Genomic DNA, 21,578 nt, shown 5'->3' with positions numbered 1-21,578 from the left:
CTTAACCTGAAAAGGGGATACAATTGAGCCAGCACACACCTCCAACTCCTCCAGTCAGGACCAAAGTCAACACAAATTGTGCTGAAGAGTGCACACACACACACACACACACACACACATTCTTCCCCACTTGAACACTATCAGGAGCCCACACTACTCTGCATCACTCCAGCACAGATGGAAACTGCTGGTACAGTGCTCATCAGCTGTCTCAGAAACAGCCACTTAACTTACATGCTTACTTTTCAAGTACCTATGCCAGGGGAGTACACAGCACACCATAATAAGGCAAACCACTGAAATTTAAAACAATTTATAAAGTACTGTTATTTAATTCCTGTTCTCTACAACCTCCATATTCTTTCAAAAAATGTGTAAAAATAATGAGATGAGATTTCTGAAAAGTTCACAATGGACAGTTCTGGAAACAAACTTCACCTGGTATCTGTAAAGCAGTGCAAATGCCAGCACAACAGTTGGATTTGAAACCAGTTTTCCATTAAAAAAAAGCAAATACAGATAATGTAAGCTACATCAAAACAGCTGCATGACTGGCCTGATTTGCTATTTCCTTTAATGACTTGTAAAATACCAGTAGTAAGAAACAGCACAAAGGCTTTTTCTTAATAAATTTTAATATTAAGACCAGTTTGTCTAGATAAAAATGCAGTTACAAGTACCACACTACTGCAGATTCTGCATGATGCACAGTAGTGCTTGCAATACTTGAGTGGCAAGATCATTTTGGAACTATTGTGAAAGTTATGTCAAAAAGAGAATCTTGGCATAATTAAGAATGTATGTTACCAGTGAATTTATTATTGTGAAAATATATCTGTCCCACAATGTACACCACTGTAAATAATCAAATGCATTATTTATGCACATCAAAAATAAATGGGGCGAATATATACTCAGTTTAGCATTAAATCAGCAACAGTAAATGAAAGAAATATTTTGGCTGTTTTTCTATGATTTCATTTCACTGGAAATTTCCTAGTAAATCACTCCAAAGGGTAATATTTGTGGTTCAAAAGCATCAGGACAACAGTAATTCTGTAAAATACTATGGATCTGAAAGTGACAGCCCAATCCTCCTGCCACTAGATTGAGACGCGTTTGGCTTGTGCTGGCTGCCTTAGAACGTAAGTCCAGACACCAAAAAAATGAACTCCCACCATCACAGCCTGGACTACATTGGCTCATACCATGCCAGATCAGAGATGCAACATCAATAAAAGGAGATGACACTTTAAAAACACCTGCCAGATTCTCAAGTATCAATTATATACACACATGGTAAAGTACAGAATACTGAAGGAGAGTGCACAGAATAGCAAGTTAAATCTTCCATCAATTTTCTCATTACTGCAATGGATATTCACATTTTCCACATTGGTCCAGGAAAGATACTGCAATCTAAGCATGTGATTTGATGCGACTTAAAGCTTTGTGATACTGTTATGCATTTTCTTGATCTACGTAATCCCCCCACCCCCAAACATTACTGCAAAAGAACTCTATCTATATATAGAAATAACACAGACTTGATTTGGTGGCTCTTGTTTGACTGTGTTCTTGCAAAGAAATCTGCTAACTTTTCCTTGCCTGTTTAAGAGCATATGTATTTCCCTGCCCCTCAGGCCATAAAATGGTACATGATAAATCACTTCCTCAGTTTTATTCCCATAAAAATTCACAGTGACCAATTCTGAGAGAATTTTTTTTTTTGGTCGGGTTTGGTTTTTTTAAAGTAATTGTGCAAAATAAAATTCACACTACAATTTTCAACTTTGGTAACTTACAGAAAAAAGATTTCAAGCTCTTTAACCAAGGATCAGCTCAGGATGTTGCTTACACTATGCTCTTTGTGCTGTGCAAGCACATCAGTAAAGGTTCATCCCTTTTCTTGAGATCCTGAAAAATTCTAATATTGATAATTGGCTGTAATTTAAGTTGTGAACCTATCTAATTTTTCTTGGTACCTTTAAATGCTTCTATCACCTAACCTTAGTAAATTTTTACTTACTGTTTCAATTAATGAAATCCTGATCCCAAAGCCAACACCCACCTACCCCTTCAACCAAAGAGAAAAATCCAGCTGAGCCTCAACAAGTACATCTGAATTCTCAGAAGAGGAAATATTTTCTTGATTTAACAGCAACTGTACAATATTACAAACTCTGACACATGAAAAACAATCAGGCAATAGAAAAATGTACAACAGCTTTGGTGTTATACAAAATAATAAAAAAGACTGGACAGCAAGATACATAGTTCATTATGTTCTCAACACAGCAACTTCATTGCTGACTGTAAGACAGTTATTTACTTTTGATATTCTCTACGTGGCCTTTCCACTCATGAAAAATCATACTGTATTACTACAATAAGAACTGTTATGAACACCATAAAGTAAGCTCCAAATTTTATAAAAACATCTTGCCTCTTCGCACTATTGCTTTGTGGCACATTGTCAACAGAACAGCAGTCCAAAATAAAGTGACAACTAGATTTAATAAATTAATATACTTTTTAAAGATGTACAATGCACATTCTTTTTAATCCAAGGTTTTAGGGTGTCAGGACACTTCTATATACACATATACAGACCTCAGACAGCATTTACAACATCAGAAAATGCAGGTAAGAAACAGCCTTAACTGCCATCTGGATGCTACCAACAGAAGCCAAAACACTGCTGAGAGTATTATTGGGAGAGATATCCAAAGACGAGAAGAGTCTATGAAAAAAGGACATGTAAAGGCAAGGGGAAAGTCAAGATGTTTAATATGTCCATCTATTCTTGTGAAGACTGAGGTGGAGTTGTTGATGTGCCTGGTTTACCAGACTTCCGTTCGTAATTCACAAGTCGTTGTCCAACAAGGTACCTGGAAACACAGTAGAAACAGAAATTAACACAAGGTTATACTATTTTGTAACCCAAATTCAGTCTATCTCCTTTGCTGCCAATGTAGTTTTTAATTTCAATAAAAGGTTATTCTGTAAATTGTAAAGGAAGAACTTGAGCTGCTGCTTAATCTTTCTTAAAGAGAAAGAAAATATCCTGATTAGCTACTCCATGGAAAGCTTAAGGGGTGCAAGATTCCTTTAGTGTGATATTGAAACAGAAGTTAACTATCTTAACCGCCAAACAGTTTTCATATGTTTCACATTATTCCTTTCTTCCTCTATATCATTGATCCACATTTTTTGCCACCTAAATTCCTATTCATGCTTCCTATTTGCATGCTAGTTCTGCATGTACAAGAGCCCTACACACCTATGAATTCTTCCCCTAAGATCTGTCATTTCCTTTAGAAACTTTTTCACTATGGCTCCTTTCCTCATGGTACCATAACCAACAACCAACAATGCATTCTTTGTACATTTCAGAATGTTACAAAACCTGTATATGCTTTTAGAATTTGTTACACAAAAGATTTAATTACACACATTTCTAAAGCACAAATCTCTACTGGCTGGCATGACTGTGTCTGCTTACTTCCTGGAATGAGACAATTAAGTCATGCAAACTTCTTGTCTACAAGGATGTTACAACTCAAACTCATGTAATACCAAACTAATTTTCACTTACAACTTTTCAGTTGCTTCTAAACATTTAAGATTCAAAGAAGTCTATTTTAAGTTTGACTCCTTTAGTAGTTATTGGAAATCAAAACCCTTTTAGGACAACTCAGGATATGAACATAAACTCATTTATTCTTTTTCAATACAAAAAAAGCCTAGGAAGATTAGTTGCTAATCTTATTAATAACCCATAAAGAAGGTAATTAGGGTAACACCAAAATAATGTAGTAACACACACAAAAAAAAAGGTTAAACTAAGCAACATAACCAGAAAATAATAGGAAAATTATTGTTTTTATCAAGCATCTGAGTAGTACACAGTAAGAATTAATGAAAACATCAGAAAACCACACAGAATTTGGTAAGGACAAACTATGAAATCAACTGAACATTCTTTAACAGGTTAGTTGGACTAATGAGTAGGAAGAGTAAGAAAAACAGGCAGAAAAGGCTGAAGAAATGGTTTTATAAACAGCAGCTTGAGACATGATTTTAACTTCCAATTATGTTGTAATTCATGACATTCATTTGTCATTCAAGACTACAGATGAGACAAACAGCCAGCTTCATTTGTGGGAAAACACATTCACGTTAGACACGGGGCAGCGTCCCTTTATAAAGACAGTCAACTCCTGTGTTTATCTACCTGAACCACAGATAAAACATCTGCCAAGAACAATTTGTCTGTCTTAAGGAGTCATTTGTCCAGAAAACTTCTTAAAAACCCTTTTAGTCCTAAGTATCTACAACACCTGAATTAAACCTGAAGTAATCATATATACAGACATTTATAAAGGGGAAAAACTAAAAAAAACCTCCTATATACTCACTTGTCATTTTTAATATGTTCATAAAGGCGCTTGAACTGGCGGACTTGGAAGGACAGAATTCCCATCAAAACCACCACCATAAGCAGAAAAGGATAAATCCGTCGCTGAACGAGATTCTGCATTTCAGCAGTAACTCCTACAAAACAAGGCACAATCCTTAGACATTCTAATATTGCTGAGCTAACTCACTTATTTCTGCTTCTCTACTTGCTTCCATACTTTTGTTCTACTGTAACTTCAGTAGAAGGGCTGTGAAATAAATTACACATCCATTTACATCAAAGAGCCAACATGACAGCTGCTGTTCTTTTTAATCTGAAGTACTACGAGCGGAAAGTTTTCCATTAACAGAGTGAAAATCCACAGTACAAAAAAAAAAAAAAGGCTTATCAGTTCTTTTTGCCTATTCTATTTGTCTGGTTACTGACTTCTTGTATCAGAAAAGTCAATGCAATAAAAGCTGGCATTCAAGTGAGACTGAAGAATAAAAATGGGACTTTTAGAACATGTTAACATCAAAACCAACTAGTAAAAGACAAGTCTTGATGAAAAAGCTCATCTAGCCTGGTTCTAACCAAATTATTTACCTCAATTATGAGGAAATAGGAAAGTCTGAAAAAGCCCTATGTATTTAAAATTTACATTTTAGTACTAATAAAACCTCAAAACAAACCCAGAATTTTCACCTGTTCTAAGCTTCATTTAGAATCTCACAAGTCAGAAAAGATGGCCTCAGCTCAGTACAGCTCCTAGAGGGACTAAAACCAAAGGCTGATTCTGCAAAGAAGAAATTAATAATTCATTCATTTCCCAAACTAGCTAGATACATAAAATGCATTCCTGGGTAAGAGAAAGGGCAGACACTGATTTCTTCCCTGTGGAGACCAGTGACAGGACCCAAGGAGCAGCGTCAAGTTGTGTTAGGGAACCGTTTGGGTTGGGTATTATAAAAAGGTTTTTCACCCAGAGGGTGGTTGGGCACTGGCACAGGCTCCCCAGGGAAGTGGTCACAGCACCAAGCTGGACAGTGTTCAAGAAGCATTTGGGCAATATTCCTGGAACATGGCGTGACTCTTGGAAGTCTTTAAACACTTATATTTGTCAGCAGAAGAGGAGTTTTTGTTTGCGGGTTTTTTTGTTTGTTGTTGTGCTGGTTTTTTTGTTTGTTTTTACAAGCTAGGGCTTGAAGTTTTATTTCCACAAGCATATCTACACTGCTGTAAACCATGAGCTGACAAACAGGTGTTCTGAATGCATACATACCCAGTAAAGGTACAACTCCAGAAGCTATGATGTACGGCACACAAAGGGAAAGTAAAAGGACAGAGATTACGGGTGCTGCCAGTTTACGGATGATGAAGTGTAAGTCAATGTTTCGAATCCCATTTGCATAAACCTAAAATGGAACAAGTTAGAAGTAGAGCAGATCAGTCAAGAAAGCCTTGCTTTGCCTTTACAGTAATAATTACAGTAAGAATTACAAATTATTTTACACAATTCTCCTTCCTTATGAAAGGAATGGGTATTCCCATGACCACACAGTTGAAGAAGGAAAAACTCTCTGCCAATTTATATCATGAGGGTTCCAGGAAATCATTTAAACAATGCCCAAGAGCCCAGCTTACTTTGGAACTGTAATTCAGTTGCAGGAAAGCAAGGAACCTTCTGAAAGATCATTTAATAGAGCTGTGGACAATGGTTTTGTGGGTGACCTGGGATCATTTTGCACTGTTAACTTACTAGAAGAGGATCCTGTATATGCTACTAGAAAAAAATATTAAATTTTGTAATGGGCAGAAAGTAGGGTCCCGTTTTGTACTTTGTGGGGCAGACCAGAGCCTCTGTAGGTAGAGTCTGTGCCTGACAAAAAGGCCTCCACAATTCTTAAGCTTCTGCAGTTACTACCAGAAGCTAAGGTCAAAATGTACTCAGATTAAGCTTGGGAAAGGACCAGTTTTGAATGGCTACAGCTAAACAATGGCCTCTGTCCCACAGCCTGGAAGGCTCAGGAGAGTGTGTGAACAGCCCATGGAGAGCACTCAGAATGGAAGAGGGAGGTGTGGTATGCATCAAAACCTACTCCCAGACTAAGACTGTATTTCTGCAGTGTGACAGCTGAAGTGATTTAATAACTGGGACTACGTGCTAGACTTACTCACGAGAGGCACCTTGTGTACAGAGGCTGGGACTTGCACCACAGGCATCACATACAGGGCAGGGCTGAAAAATTACCTTCTGACAAACAACTGAGATACTTCATGGAGATGACAACCATGGAATTTAATGGTTATAACCAGGAAGAAATACTTCAGACAAAACAACAGGCCATGTGACTCTGAGCTGCTCAGAGAAACTGATCTGTGTTGTTTAATAATCAAAGGGGAGCAGAAATGGTGTTTTTAATCTCTACTGATCTATGAATGTGGTAATCTCTACAGGCGCAGAGAAAGCAAAATTCTGTGTTCTTGAGTTGTGGATGTAAATACTGTCCAATATTTGGACAAGTATTTGGGCACACGGACTTCATCTGAAGAAATAATCATGTTTCTTTCTCACCTTATTACAAACCTGATAAAAATGCATATATGTATACAAAACATTTTCTTGAACGCAGATTTCCGAGTTTGTTTTTGCTTTACTGTTAATTGCACCTTAATGGATTAGGCTATACAATTTAAAAGGTTTTTACAAGACTAGTTGAATTTTACTTAATTACTCCATTACTGCAAGAGTAACCCTGTTTTCTGACATACAATCAGAAGCTTAAAAAATGTATTCTACAGATAATTCACATAGACAATTTTTCCCTACCTGTTCAATAACAGTTTTCAGCCACCACTGGGGACCCATCAGTGTTATGGCAGCAATTATTTTGGCATGCAGAACTCCAAGAGCCCAGTCCTAATTTTGTAAAAATTTACAGTGTTAGCATTAACATATCTTTAAAAAGTCAGACAACCAAGAGCTTTAAGAGCAATGTGTTAATATTATTTATAAGTGAAAATATGATTATTTTTCTATTTACATGGGACATTGTTCCAGAGAGATAACATCGTCTTCAAATTCCTATGAAAAAGAGAATACTCTCAAGATTAACTGTAAATTTTACAGATGTTAAATTTAGCTCCCTGGGACCAGGAAAATCACTACTACTATTAAACCAATGGCAAATACAAAATAAAGCATTAGACTTAAAGCAATTAAGTCAACTAATTTACATAAAGGAAATTAATTTTCTTTCTTTATAAAAGAATAGAAAAAAGATAGAAAGATGTTTACACGCATCAGGAAACAAGTTCTTTTCCTTCTTTTGAAGTTTAATTATTCCCAATACCCTGATGTAAGAAAAGCTTAAAGCAAGGCAATGCTCTTCTCAAAAAAAAAAGTCATACTGTTTGGAGGAAAAATTATGTTTTAACGTAAACTGCAATTATTAGGACATGAAATTAGGACACTATAACTACTGGCTTCTAGTAAACACTTCACATCATAAATCCATCCTTTCTGGATTACAGATATTTGTAAGAGATTTTCAATAAAACCCACCAAAAATAGAATGCAAAACATAGGCTGATGAAGTAGAATAAACAGCTAAGAACTGGTAAGACTTGGGACATCACAGACTATTTAACTTTCTTAAACTGCTGGGGAAATACATTTTTTTAAACTGACTATTTAAAAAGACAAGTTTTGTTAATGTTAATTCTAAAAAAAATTAAAAATTGTTACAAAAGAGTGCCAGTGTTAAAGTTGGTTCATGTTTACTTAAGGATGCAACCTTTGTATAAGTCTCTTCTCTTTTGGGAAAAATGGAAATTAGTCTCAATTTTGATAGCTCGTTGTTGACTTAGAACAAATCTCAAATCCCACTTATCCTATTTTGAAGAAGTCCTGCTACATGAAAATTAAGTTTTTCAGTATACTTCTTTTAAAAGAACTAATATGCAATAGAAAAAGAGTTTTTATAATCTCTAGCATTACAAATTCTTAAAACTGTTTGGAAACCATGATCATCTACCACTGTAATTATATGATACCCTGATTTTCTGGTCACCTATCCAGCTCAAAAATATACTTGGATTTTAAAATAATGGAGTAATTAAATTAGTAGCCGAATTCTTCTTTGTGTTACGGCTTTCAAACATTTGGATACTGGAAGTAAATGAAAGCTTAGGGCAGCTTAGAAAGTCACTGTCCCTGAACGCTTTCTTGTTATTCAGTAATGGCATTCTAGGTGTTTTGAGTTATAGTCCTCTGAGTTGGAATTCTTTGAGTTATGACTTTTTTCATAATTCAGCTTAGGCGATAGAAGCATTTGTCATTCAATCCACTGTATCTTCATTTTGTCTCCCAGCTTGCAGGACAGAAATTTGCACTCAGCTTGTGAGACTTGACTGAAGAGTAACAAAACACAACTACCTCAAAATTTTGTATTAATGATTTGACAATTCAGCCCATAATCAGCATGATCCTAAATCATAAAAATTACATTCATAATGTGCCTCATCACTGAATTAACATCTTACAAGGAAAAAAAAAATTACCAGAACCTCTTGCTGCATAACTGTATGCAGAAAGCTTTCCAAAACTATTAGAGTATTGTATCAGAGCCTAAATACATAGAGATATACTACTGACTTAACTTTACACTTATGATACTGGAAAAGTAGCTGAACACTGAAATGCAACCTTTGAAGTCATCTCACAACAGTTCAGCTTTTCATAGTTTAAATTCCTCAGCGTATCCTTTTGGTTCAAATAATCCTCACATCCAGACTGGCTGCCTTTTCTCTGCCACATACAAATGTATTTGTGGAAAATGCTCTGAAGCACCAAATCCACATGGAACAAGGCTGCCCATACTCCTTACATCAACAGCAGCAAAAGAATGGGAGCAACTGACCTGCCAAGGATAGAAGAGAGGTGTTTGATCCAAAGGAACTCTCAAAGGTGCGACGATGACCAGTTCAAACAGAAGACCAAGCAAAAGTGGAACCACACCAGCGAGCAGTATAGCCACAATCAATGTCTTCATTATCTAAAAACACCAAGACATTTAGTTAACACATTTACGAGAGGATTCTTTGTTTAAACTCAAAAGTGTAACTTCAGCTAAATAAACACACAGCTCTGGTGAAAAAACCCAAAGTTATATAAACATATAAACACTCCTAGAAATATTATTTATTACATTCATAGTTTTGCAATGCAAGTTTTCAAGATGGGGTCCTATTTCATAGGAATAGGAATTCCAGAAAAAAGAGGTGACTGTGCCCACTGGTATTCATACAGTTCTAAACCATAAACTCAAAATTGACTGTTATCAATAGGGAATACTATCCAATAGCACTTCAATATATTGCCTTATACATATGCTCATATGTTGGGAAAGTGAAGAATTTTTCCAAAACTGCCAATTTTTCTCTGGAGCAAAACTAAACCTTAACGATTCAGTCATTATGGAATATTTGACTTAAAAATAGAGGACTCAGAACACCATGCTTGAATCTTTATTTATTCTGAAATTCTCTTAATTTAACTGCATCATACAAAACTGCCTGACTTAATTAACATGATAAAGGAGAAGAGGCAAACAACAAGTAGAAATTATGTTTTAGCTCTGAATTTTCTTGAAGAAGCTAAGATCTTAAGCTAAAATCAAAATGACGGATGAGGTATTTGGGAAACATGGTAGTACAGGAAGAACGTGTACAGTGTAACAATTCAATAAGCACATTAAAATATCCATAACCAGATACCATTTATGCTACTGATGTTTAAAGGAACTAGCAAGAAATCTACTACAGAAATCCTCAAAATCAAAACCAAGATAAAAAGGTGGGGTATAAATTTGTTTTCATGCTGAGAATCTCAACTCCTCATAATTAACAGTTTTGAGGAAAATATCTTTTATTTGAACAACACAAGTTCAAGAGCTGATAAAGATCTCTCTGAAAATATGCATCAAGCTACTTTGTAGAGACATGGTCATCGTCATCTATCAGCTTTATTAGGTTCTTCCATTTGATAATTTCATGTAACTAAACAAGTAAATAGTTAAGCTTTACATGAAAATGTAAATGTTTTTGAAAACACAAAACTCATGGGATAATAATGCAATATATTCACTTTTAAAGGAAAACAGAAAAATATACACATACAGATATTTAAACATATATACACACAAGCATATTTACACTGACTGCCCTCCAAAAATAGTTAGCCAATGCAATAGGAATGTAAGCTGTAAAAGCTTCAAAATGGTCTGAAAAACAAAATGTAGGATACACGACATACTAAAGCCTGCAAGCAAAAAATGAAACAAATTCCATTAGCTAATTTTTTGATAATTTAGTAGAACTTTTTCTCAAGACTCACCATGAGAGACCATTCTTTGACCTTCTGGAAAATGACTCTACGACCCTGTGGCATCCAGGCAACCAACACTGTCACTGCTCGGATCGTCAGCCAACAGACATAAAGACCACAGGCAGCTGTGTACAGTTCATGGATTTTGGCAGTCCCCGTCCAAAATGACATTAACCACCGGCCAGCAAACACTGAAAACACAAGCACTGGTAAATACAGTAATGCTTTCTGGATGCATTAGGGAAAGATGCCTGTTAAAAAAGTACTTATCAAATTTATCTGAAATATCTGCATAAATATTATTCATCATTAAACAGTTATTTTGGTACTATACCCATAATGTATAAATGTGTGAGGCACTATGCAAACAGCTTCAGAAATTATGTTAAATAAACAGAACAACACAGAAATCCTTTTCCACCTAAATTTTCATTAGGACAGCAATGTGACATGAGCTACAGCAAAACAAAGCACTGAACTGCTCAGAACCTAAACAATGATCTTCAGAACTGCAACGGCGATCATGCATTAAGTGTGTAAGCTTGAACTTACATTATATGAGCTATCTTTGGCTTGTTTCACTGCCTCATGTAATTTTTTAAGACTTACTGATGGGGCTTCTGAAGTTCTCTGACAAAAATGGGAGACTGATTTGCTACAGTTCATTTTTTAATAGTGTGTTCATTTCCCTGGTATTACAGTGGAATTATTTTATGTCCTATTTCTAGAACAATCATAGAATTTATAACTTTGATCTCAACACATTACTGACTTTAGAATCATTAACAGAAGAAGGTATAAATTACATGGTATTACAGCAGACAGGTTATGAAATTTATGCTGGTTGACATGGCTTCATTTATTCCGTATATTTAAAGAAATACCAAGTGTTTTTGAAGTACTTACTCATTTTAAAGTGATATACATGCCACTTCACAAAATCTCCTAGTGATGTATCAAGGTAACAGAATCATAGAATATCTCAAGTTGGAAGGAATCCCTAAGGATCATTGAGTCCAACTCCCTGCTCCTTGCAGTACTCAAAAATGACACCTTCATAATATTTAATTAAAGAAAATACTGTAGAAGACCTGGAAACAATCTACATATTTTCCTTCTCAAAACAGTAAAATAAGTGCAAGAGTTTAAATTCTTTTTCACTCAATTTTCTCAGCACCTGAAGCCCTGTCCTCAGAGAAAAATGATCCTACAACAAAAAGGGAATGGCAATCTCTGTCATTTAGATTTTTAGATTATTACAATTTGATGACAAATGATTAAGAATGAGACTAGTTTCCATGTTTCTGCCTTTTGACTTCAAAACAATGGTTTCAAAACATCTACCAAGGTTGGGCATGGCAACATACTAAGTCGTTTATAATGACAGTTTACCATAAGAGACTCACCTGGTAAGGTAAGGCAGATAAGACTAGCAATCAGTAATGTTATGCACATGAAAACAATCAAAAGAAATATCTGCAAAAGAAAAAAAAAAAAAAAAGAGGGGAAATTAATAAGAAAGTTATTTAACCAAACCCCAAGAAACCCCAGTATAAAAAAATACATCATCCTAGAAAGGCAGCTAAACTAGGATCTTCAAATACTAACTGATGTTTCACTGTATAAATAAATCAGCAAAAAGAAACTTAACCACAGTACATGCAGAACACCTGCCGTGTTGGGTATTTCTAAGACTTTCCATTAACTGTTCCAACCGTAAAAAATAACATCTGAATCCAGAATGACTGAAGTTCTTGTTATGTCACATAAAAAAAGATCACCTCTTAATTTCTGCAGTGAGCAGCATGACTCTCAAATAATCCTGAAAGGTTTCTAGCTCTGTATGCCATATGAGCAAGACTGCAGTATTATAAGGAAAACTTTGCTGACAAAGTTCTTCCAGATGTGCTCAGGTTTCTGTGACCAGAAGCTGACAGTAAAGCTGGTTGCTCCTTGGTCAGGTTTTCATCTTACCAAAGAATTACCATGTACTTTAAATAATTCTCAAGCAAGTTCTCAAGCAAGTTCTGCTTCACTAATCATCAAAGCCACACAACAAGCAAGCTTGCTATGGAAAAGCTAACACCATATACCAACAGATTACCAAGAGAAAATTTAATCTGGAACACACTCTTTCCTTGACAAGATATTTGGGTATGAAGGAAGGAACCTTCAGAAGCAATACTACAGTGACCTAATGTTAGCCATTACTTCCAATCTTCAGCTATAGCTGAAACCACAGTGAGCTGTGGTGAAGTTTCTATTTAGCTCAGAGTTCTGCTAACAACAAAACAGGTATCTAGTTTAAGTTGTATATTATTCTAAAAATACAAGTATTTGCCAATAAAATTTCCTTTCTAATTTTAGGGATTTAGAACTTTCAAGTATTATATAATGCCCTTTTATGTTTAATACAGATACAGAAGCAACAGAAGTTCTCTGTTTATTTTCTTAATAAAGCAAAATAGTTTAAAATGAACTTCAGCTACAAGACCAAAATATGCCCCCTTGAAAGCCAGATCTTGGGAGGCACAACTGAACTACCTGCTTGAGAGGGGCTTATTGTCTTTCTCTCCATTACTTACTGTGAAGAAAACAAGATGTCAACTGACACATATTACTCAACACATATGGGGTCTATAAATAAAGTTGTAATTGAAGGTCTTAAGTTACAGGCTGAGAAAAGCCTTATGTGAGCATAACTGCAACTCTACGATTTAGAAAGCTGCAAACCATTTAAAACAGGACCCACCACATGACTTCTGAGAACATGGGCCAAATCCTTCTTAGAAAAAAAAAAAATCACAAAAAAACCCACTTTTCTCAAATGCCTTTTTCTTTCCCCTTGATGTGTTAAGTCTACATACCCTGAGTGGGAATTTTAAAGGCCTACGATAAGGCTGGAAACCCACAGGTCCTCCTTGTTGAAGTATGGCTTGATGGGCCGCGTGGAGACCTTCTCCCACAACTGGAATGGCATTGTTATTGCGAGCATGCTGGTTGTTAGGTTGCTGATTTGCATTGTTTTCGTTCTCTTCCTGATCACCAAGTAGGTAAGAATGAAGATCCCTATAACAATTAGAATTTCAGTTTTGTTCTGTTTGATATGAATGAGAGACTTACAGAAATAAAGGTCTACTCAGAATCCATACAGGTTGTACAAAACTAATACAGGAGTACTGGCAGAATCTTGATAAAGTGAAATAAGCCTTTTTTGGTAATGTATTCAATGTCATCATAAACACAATTCAGAAGAAAAATGTTTGTGTGGATGCAGCTGAAATACAATCACAAGGAAAGATCACTTATCTGTTTGCTTTAAAAAACACCACCTGGTATTAAAGGTGGTGTGCATGTGAAAGGAAAATTGCGTGGATATTTCAGTTCATGTAAGCACATGGGTCTACTGACGGCTTTTATGTTACTGTCACTAAGTTCTAGAGGAAACAAGGGCCTTCAAACCTAAACCGCACAAGGATGGTGCTGCATTGCTACAGACGTGCTGTCAGAAGTGAAGAGGCAGGCAGTCTTTCAAGTCAAGGCAAGTCTTTCTAAATTGCTCAAAACCTGTTCAAACTTTTTAAGAATATCAATCCTAGAAAGAAATCAATCTACTTTAAAATTATTCTGTAGATCTTTTCCTCATATACCGTTAGCAAAATTTGAGTCTGTTTAAAAATGAACATTTAGAACTTAATTTTCCTCAGCTTTAGCAGAGTAAGACTTGTGCAGATATTCTATTAGCAATGAAATTTACCCAACAGTTTGCTTTTTGAGAACAACAGAGCAAAAGAGTTTCATCTGTGCTAAACTAAAATTACTGAAGAGGTAATTTGCAACTGTCCTAAACAGCTGCAACAGTGGAGTAAGAAAAGCCATTTCTATCATCATCCCCAAAAGTCTCTTGTTACACTATAATTAAACACAATCAAAACTTGAGAAATAACTAAAAACTTCTTCAAAATGCAAACTAAGTAAAGAGGAGGTGAGGAGAGTTTCCTTATCAGAAACTAAAATAAATATTTTGAGTTACAGTGAAGAAAAAGTCTTTCATTCATTTACTCAGTTTCTCAGACACAACCTGGCAAAGAATAATTCTTGATCCTAAGAGTGCAACATGGTGGGAGAATGCCAATATACTTTGAAGTTAAACTGAAAACTGTACAGAAACAAAAACCACCTTACTTTTTCCATGACTAATTTGACAAACAACAGATGAACTAAAAAATAATTTCAAGTGCTAGAAGTCTGCCTGGCAGTACAATAATTTACTTTATTTGACAAAGATATGGTTTTATCCTTCTCTAAAATCTGAACCAATAACTTTAAAACCCCCAATTTATAGTTGCTTACTTCTTCAGCTCAATGTTCTGAATATTTTTTCTTTTTTTTCCTTCTTATAGAAGAAGAAATGCAAAAAGCACACATGAATTTTATTTAGATGATTCACGGAAACACACTGCTGACATTTATCTCTTTATTTTCATATAATAGGGAGTTAAGATGCTAGTCATACTTTCACAGATCTCTTTCACCAAGCAAATGTTGTAATAGTGTACCAAAAGAATTACTTGCCAAAGGCTAGTCCAGAACGAGGTACATCTACTGCTTAGAAGAAAGCAATCACTACAGAAGGTTTTTTATCACATCTGTAGAAGAGCTATTAAACCTGCTTGTTGGGATAACCTTCTGGAAAGCTGCTTTCATGTTTAAAGGCCAAATGGGCACAGTGGTTGTAGCTGAATTTGGATTTCTGTACTCACAGCAAGTATCCAGCAGTAACAGTCCATGCTCGTACAAGACCTTTCAACCACTGTCTTGTATGTCCTTGCTCTAGCAAAGCTGGAAGCACCACCTGAAGCAAAAGCAGCTCTAGGGAAAGTTCACTTACAGGAGCATCACTGGAAACAATGGGAAGATCAGGAAATCAAACATAAGGAACATTCTAATAGAAATCTTTTACACTGAATCCCATTAATGCCGCCACAATACAAAAATACGTTGGATGCCAAAAAGGAAAATGCTTAGCTTTTTGCTAAGGTTTTTCCCTATATACTACCCTGAGCAGAGGTCAGGTACTGTGGCATGTAAGAAATTTAGGAAAAAACACTGAGAAAGTTTATATCTAAGAATATAGTTTACTTCTCTATTTTCATTTATCATTACTGTTTGAATTATTAATCAGAAATAGAAAAAAACTTCTATCATTAAAAATGCAGTTACAGAGATTCTTTTACTCCTGAAGCAATGACAATCAGAAATGATTGTGTTAAAAAGGCAAACACGAAAGGAACTTCACTATCAGAAAGTTGACATGGGAAGCGTTTTTGGGCATAAAGCCCCAAACAGTTATCTTTATGGAAGGAATACAAAATGCTTCTTTTTTCTAATAGCTTTTCATTTGTCACATTGTATGAAGCAACCACATCCTTTACCCTTTCACTTCCTTTAGAACAATGAAGACTAAATTAATTGAAAACAAAGTAACATAACAAAGAGTATCACTTTAATGCTCAGGAAGTCCAAATACACTTTTTACAGTTTTAGAAACACTGAAAACTCCCCATCTTTTAAAAAACAAATACTCACCTGTAGAGCATAACATTATATGGAAGAAAGTTAGGCAGGAGATACTTAATAATGCGTATAGGAAGCCAGAGCATGAGCAGTACAATTGATCCAAAGACAATCTGCAATAGGAAAGTAAACAAGTTAGTCCAAATACTACAAACAATCAAACCTAGTTTCCCACCCATCTCTGACATGTTCCCTGGGTGTGGTGGGCTAGCCTTGGCTAACAGCTGAATACCTACCCAGCTGCTCCTTCATTCCCCTCTCCAGCTGAAGGGGAAGGCAAAACAGAAGGCAGGCAAGACTGAGATAATGGCAATTTAATAGAGAAAGCACCAAGCATGCAATCAAAACAAAAAGAAGAATTCAGTCTCTACCTCCCATCAGCAGACAGACAATCAGCAATTTCCTGGTGAATCAGGAAGACAAACACCATAACCATGATCATCCCCCAAAGCCTCCTTTTTCACAGCTTTTACTGCTGAGCATGATGCCATATCCCTTTGGTCAGTTCAGGTCCCTTGTTCCAGGGATACCCTCTCCTCCCAGACTGCAGCTTATTCACTGGAGGTGAGGGAGCAGGGCAGAGCAGCAAAAAAAATCCCTGGATGCTGTGCAGGCACTGTTCACCCATTGCCAACAGGTCTCTGTTAGCAACACTGTTTCAGCTGCCAATTCAAGGTGCAGAAGGACATTTGCCACTAGGAAGAAAATCAGTTCCATCCTAGGCAGACCTGTACACTATGATGCCCTTGCCAAATAGGACTGCAGCTGAATAAGCACCAGAGTAACACCGCTGACAGCTAGAGCAGTGTCAGAGTTCTTCTTTCTTCCCCCTTCCCCAACACCAGGATTACTTATTTTGTATTCCTCTCTTTTCCAAGTGGCTGACTTTAAAAGCAACTTGCTGAAGCGTCAGAAGACCTTTCAGTTCCTATTTCCTCACATTTCAAATTGACTGAAAGACCAAAATGCAGCAGGGGACATCAAGTGCCTCAAGACAATACACTTTTATGAATCCTATTTCCTTAAGGAACCAGATGAAAAATTAAGTACATTTTAAACACATTCTTACATTTCATATAAATGCACCACTAGACACTAAAAATGTGAAAAAAAAAATTGTGTTTATGTCAAAAAGAAAAACTGAATCCCATTCTTCCTGAAAATGATTAGTTTCTGTCATACACAAGACTTTTCTTTAAAATACATAGAAATAAACAGAGCTTGAAAGCTCGTGATTTCTTCTTTGAAATGGTAAATGATTACCATTCTGGATCCCATAGTTTAGCACAAGGCTAGTGAGAGTTCTGAATTAATCAGCTGAGCAAATCAAAAGGTTTAGTTCAAGTAACTGCCCATTCCAACACAGTGTGACAACATAAGTGAGACTATGAGCAACCAGTACATCTTTCCTTGTATTTGATCCACCTGACATACCACAAAATTTCAGGCATCAGAAGAATTACAATTATCCAAGGATAAAACACTCGGAAAGGTGGGAAGGTCAATTCCACTCAGGTACTGAAGGGCACTCTAATAGAACCAGGATTTCTCAGAGCTTTCACTGCTCAAAGCACTTCAGGTGTGCTTTGATTGATACAATACATCAATGTTTCTGGTGTGTCAGTTTACACAGTTCACGTGACATTTATGTCAAAGAGAGTCTGCGACCCTTGTTTGACTGCCTGCTCAGCAAACCTCAGACAAACATGTACAGGGAAAAAACTCTCATTGTTTTCAGTATCTTACAATGACAATCTGGAAACAGACACCACTGGCTAGAGCAGCAGAATCCAATCCAAAATTTAGCTAGAAATTTACTCTTCCCTGCTGCACTATTTTGGCTGAACTGGACATACAATGGTTACTGCAATAACTCAGGGCATCATGGAAGTTACACAATTTCAAGTATTCATAATAATAAACAGTTGTTTTCTGAATACACAAACATTTTCTGTGACTTCGCATAAGATACTTGGTTTAGATGAGACTTCTAAAGTCCAACCAACTCTCCCCAAAGCCCTGCTCTGAGCAGACCCAGATACATCAGGCCGCTCAGAACCTTATCCAGTTGAGTTTGAGTATTGAAAGATGCAGATTCTGTTGGCAACCTGTTCCAGGTACCAGTTCACTTCCATGGTGAAAATGTTTTTCTTTAAAGACACAGTACTGTATATGAAAGCCAGCATATGAAGCTTTCTTTCCAAATAAAGTTATCTTTCAGATAAATCCTTACCACTGATAAGATAAACCTCCTGAGATGTCTATAGATGGGCAAGTGAATCATTTCCTGCACAGGATTGAAGTCTGGATCATTCAAATTCCTGAGAAACCATAAGACACCAGGTCTCAATACCTGAAGTAGGAAATAGAAAACAATACATGAGGAGAATATTATCTTTGTATTTATTTTTCATTTTGAACAACACTGCTGCAGAAAATAATCATAATAGGGATAGGATATTAGTTGAACAAGATTCACCAAAATAGCACAGAAATAGAAGAAAGAATTTTAACAGAGATAAATACAGAGATATCTAGAGAGAACCTATAACCAAACACTTAATTTTCAAGTACTGATTGATCTTAAACAACTTAAACCAATTTGAGTTAATTTGAAGGTAACACTCAGATCTTTTTAACATCAACTGGTAAAACAAAAGTGTCTAAGTAAAATATACTCAAAATCATGATTTTTCCATTGGAGTAAGTACCAGTGTAGCCTTTTTACATAAAACTGAATCTAATATACACACAAAAAATGGTAGCAGCAATACCCACATAAGAAAGATTTAACAGTTCTCTATGTAAGCTTCCAACTGTGTTACATACCAATCATATTCAGAGAGACTCACCTCTCTTAGCAAAAGGATGAAGGATGCAAAATAGAAGACATAAACCATTCCAACCAACCAGTGCAGAAACATGGTGGTGCCTGGGGCAGACTGAAAGCTCAATTCTCTGTCTTTCAGGGTGGCATCGAACATCTCCTAGAAGAAGGTAAGTAGTAAACAAATATGAATAAAGTTTGGCAAACATCCACAACTACTAATTTTGTTTACTCTAGTTCACATATACTACTAAGCATAATTTAAATGTTTGCTTCAACACTTAAATACACCATTTAATAAGAGAAAAAAGGGATCATTTATGATAAGAACAGCAAATAAAGATCAGTTTCTGATCAATTTATTTCTTCTGACAGGAAGAAGAAATACGTCAACTCAATCACTAACAGACTCTACACAGGTTATAAATACGTAAATTCAAATCAATTGAAATAAATTCAAATAAAGTGGCCCTATGAAGGAAGTAAATAATTCCTAAGTAAAATTCTATTTCTACTAAGGCTGGAAAAAACTAACTTTGTCCTTTTCAAATTTATCACTCAATTTTTCAGGACAAAAAAACTGTCCTCAATTTCAAGCAAGTGCAGCAAGGATTTTTTCCACAACAGAAAGAGGCTGAACAACTTAAAATATGAAGTCATTACCATTTCACATAAGATGCCTACGTGCACAGATTTATTTAGTGCACAAGTTTGCCTATAAGTAAGCTCATTATCAACAGTGGTCTTGTAACTGCACTAAAAAGGATTAGGATCTTGTTATTTTAGCAACAGCATGTTAATTTGTATTTAATAACATAAAAATCCCCAAAATTAGCATTAGGCAGTACCTAAAAAACCCACTCCCTCTGGAAATGCTGTTTATGGAAACAAAAGAATGCTGTCTAACTCGTATTTACAACTCTCTTCTCATCAGAACTTGGTTTTTTTTTTTGGTTCAAATATAAACACTGTTACAAAAGATTTTAGGGCATTTGTTTTAGTTCTTACCAAGGAGCATATATCCAACCACCAGCCACAGATGAGAGGAAACACACCAATTTCAACCACCACTAACAAAGAAACCTTTAGGAAAAGAGAGAAAATAACATCTCACTAATTTAACAAAAATTGCTAAGAAAATGAAATTGTCAATTTAAATTGAGAGGGTTTTTTTTTCCCCCACACAAAAAATTAGGATTACCTTGACAACAATATAGCAAACTCCCAGTAAACGACGTGATCGCTGGAACTTAACAAGTGCTGCCAAACCCTGAATAGCTTTGTCAAGAAAATAACACCAGAAAACACTTTGTAACAGTCTAATTAATATCAAACACTGTACTGTGTTGCTTTTAGCAACTAGAAATTTTTTAAAAGAGAAAAATGGAATAGTAAGTATGTGTTTTATCAGGGCTCTATTTTCAAAATTGGCTATGACTCCGGAAGTCACAATCTGGTGTGCTGGGTAACACTCCCAAGCATGTGTCTAAAGTAAATAATTATTAATAACACAACCCTTCTTAAATTAAGCAAGCAGAAGTTTTCTCAAGAAACAGAGTTGTCTCTGAAAACATCTGCCACAAACAAGTAAGTTTAAAAACTGAAGACCTGCTTTAAATAGTAGCTTTCCCTCTTCTGCTGTCTAAACCAAATTCTCACCTTTTCCAATAAAAGTTGGATGGATATTGCACTTTGAGAGTTTGTTTTGGGAGTTTTTTTTTAGGAGGCAAAACCTACATGCTAATCTACTAATGTTTTACACCTGCACCACACATTAGTCTACTGATGTAGAAAGGCGATGTTAACTTCGTGTACTTTTGAACAGAAAACTGGTAACAAATGTATATTCTTTCAAATTGAAGCTGATGTAAAAAAACATGCAGCTGGAACGCAGTTGTCTTGTGACCAAATAAATCCTTCCAGCTTCTGGGACTTTATTTTCTACAACTAAGAGAAAGTGGTTTTCTCTAAAAAAGTAATAAAATGAGAATGAAATTCTTTCTGCAAACTCTCTGTAGTTCAGAGACATAACAAAGAAATTAAAATAATTCATACTCAAAAAATCTGACAGGATCAAAAATATTTGAATACATTTCCCATCATATCTCCCATATTTTCATAATCCCTCCTTTTATAATCCCTTTGTTTCAACTACAGTCCACAGCAGAGTCATAGGGACAGTGAGGAAAAAATGATTCTACACTCTTCTCCTCAGACAGACCTTCAAGCAAGCATAAAAGCCTTTGACGTGTTGTTAAGCATGTGCAAGTATTTGAAAGCAGGCAGTGACACTGACAATTTCTAAACATCCAAGAGAACAGAAGAGACCTTTCCTTCTAATTTCACCAAAAGAGCAGAGAAAAATGGTGAGTTAACTGCACCTG

At 35.8% G+C, this 21,578-nt stretch overlaps 1 protein-coding gene across 2 annotated transcripts in view; it reads right to left on the bottom strand.

The window, feature by feature from the left end:
• Positions 1–2,498: 2,498 nt before the first annotated feature.
• Positions 2,499–21,578, bottom strand: part of MARCHF6 (membrane associated ring-CH-type finger 6) — a 43,465-nt gene continuing 24,385 nt past the window's right edge. For both annotated transcript variants that reach the window (XM_066186145.1, XM_066186134.1), the window contains exons 13-26: positions 20,396–20,464; positions 20,203–20,277; positions 19,220–19,354; positions 18,601–18,720; positions 16,380–16,480; positions 15,554–15,691; positions 13,658–13,859; positions 12,197–12,266; positions 10,800–10,981; positions 9,325–9,459; positions 7,233–7,322; positions 5,685–5,817; positions 4,422–4,557; positions 2,499–2,891 (exon numbers count right to left, since the gene is read on the bottom strand). In XM_066186145.1, the coding sequence (XP_066042242.1) occupies positions 2,801–2,891; positions 4,422–4,557; positions 5,685–5,817; positions 7,233–7,322; positions 9,325–9,459; positions 10,800–10,981; positions 12,197–12,266; positions 13,658–13,859; positions 15,554–15,691; positions 16,380–16,480; positions 18,601–18,720; positions 19,220–19,354; positions 20,203–20,277; positions 20,396–20,464 (1,677 nt within the window). In that variant the 3' untranslated portion in view covers positions 2,499–2,800. The remainder of the gene's footprint in view (positions 2,892–4,421; positions 4,558–5,684; positions 5,818–7,232; positions 7,323–9,324; positions 9,460–10,799; positions 10,982–12,196; positions 12,267–13,657; positions 13,860–15,553; positions 15,692–16,379; positions 16,481–18,600; positions 18,721–19,219; positions 19,355–20,202; positions 20,278–20,395; positions 20,465–21,578) is intronic.

The sequence above is a fragment of the Chamaea fasciata genome, unplaced genomic scaffold (assembly GCF_029207755.1).
Source record: "Chamaea fasciata isolate MVZ Bird 193981 ecotype frontalis unplaced genomic scaffold, bChaFas1.0.hap1 SCAF_1, whole genome shotgun sequence".
NCBI lineage: Eukaryota > Metazoa > Chordata > Aves > Passeriformes > Sylviidae > Chamaea > Chamaea fasciata.
This window is presented reverse-complemented; position numbering and strand designations above follow the sequence as displayed.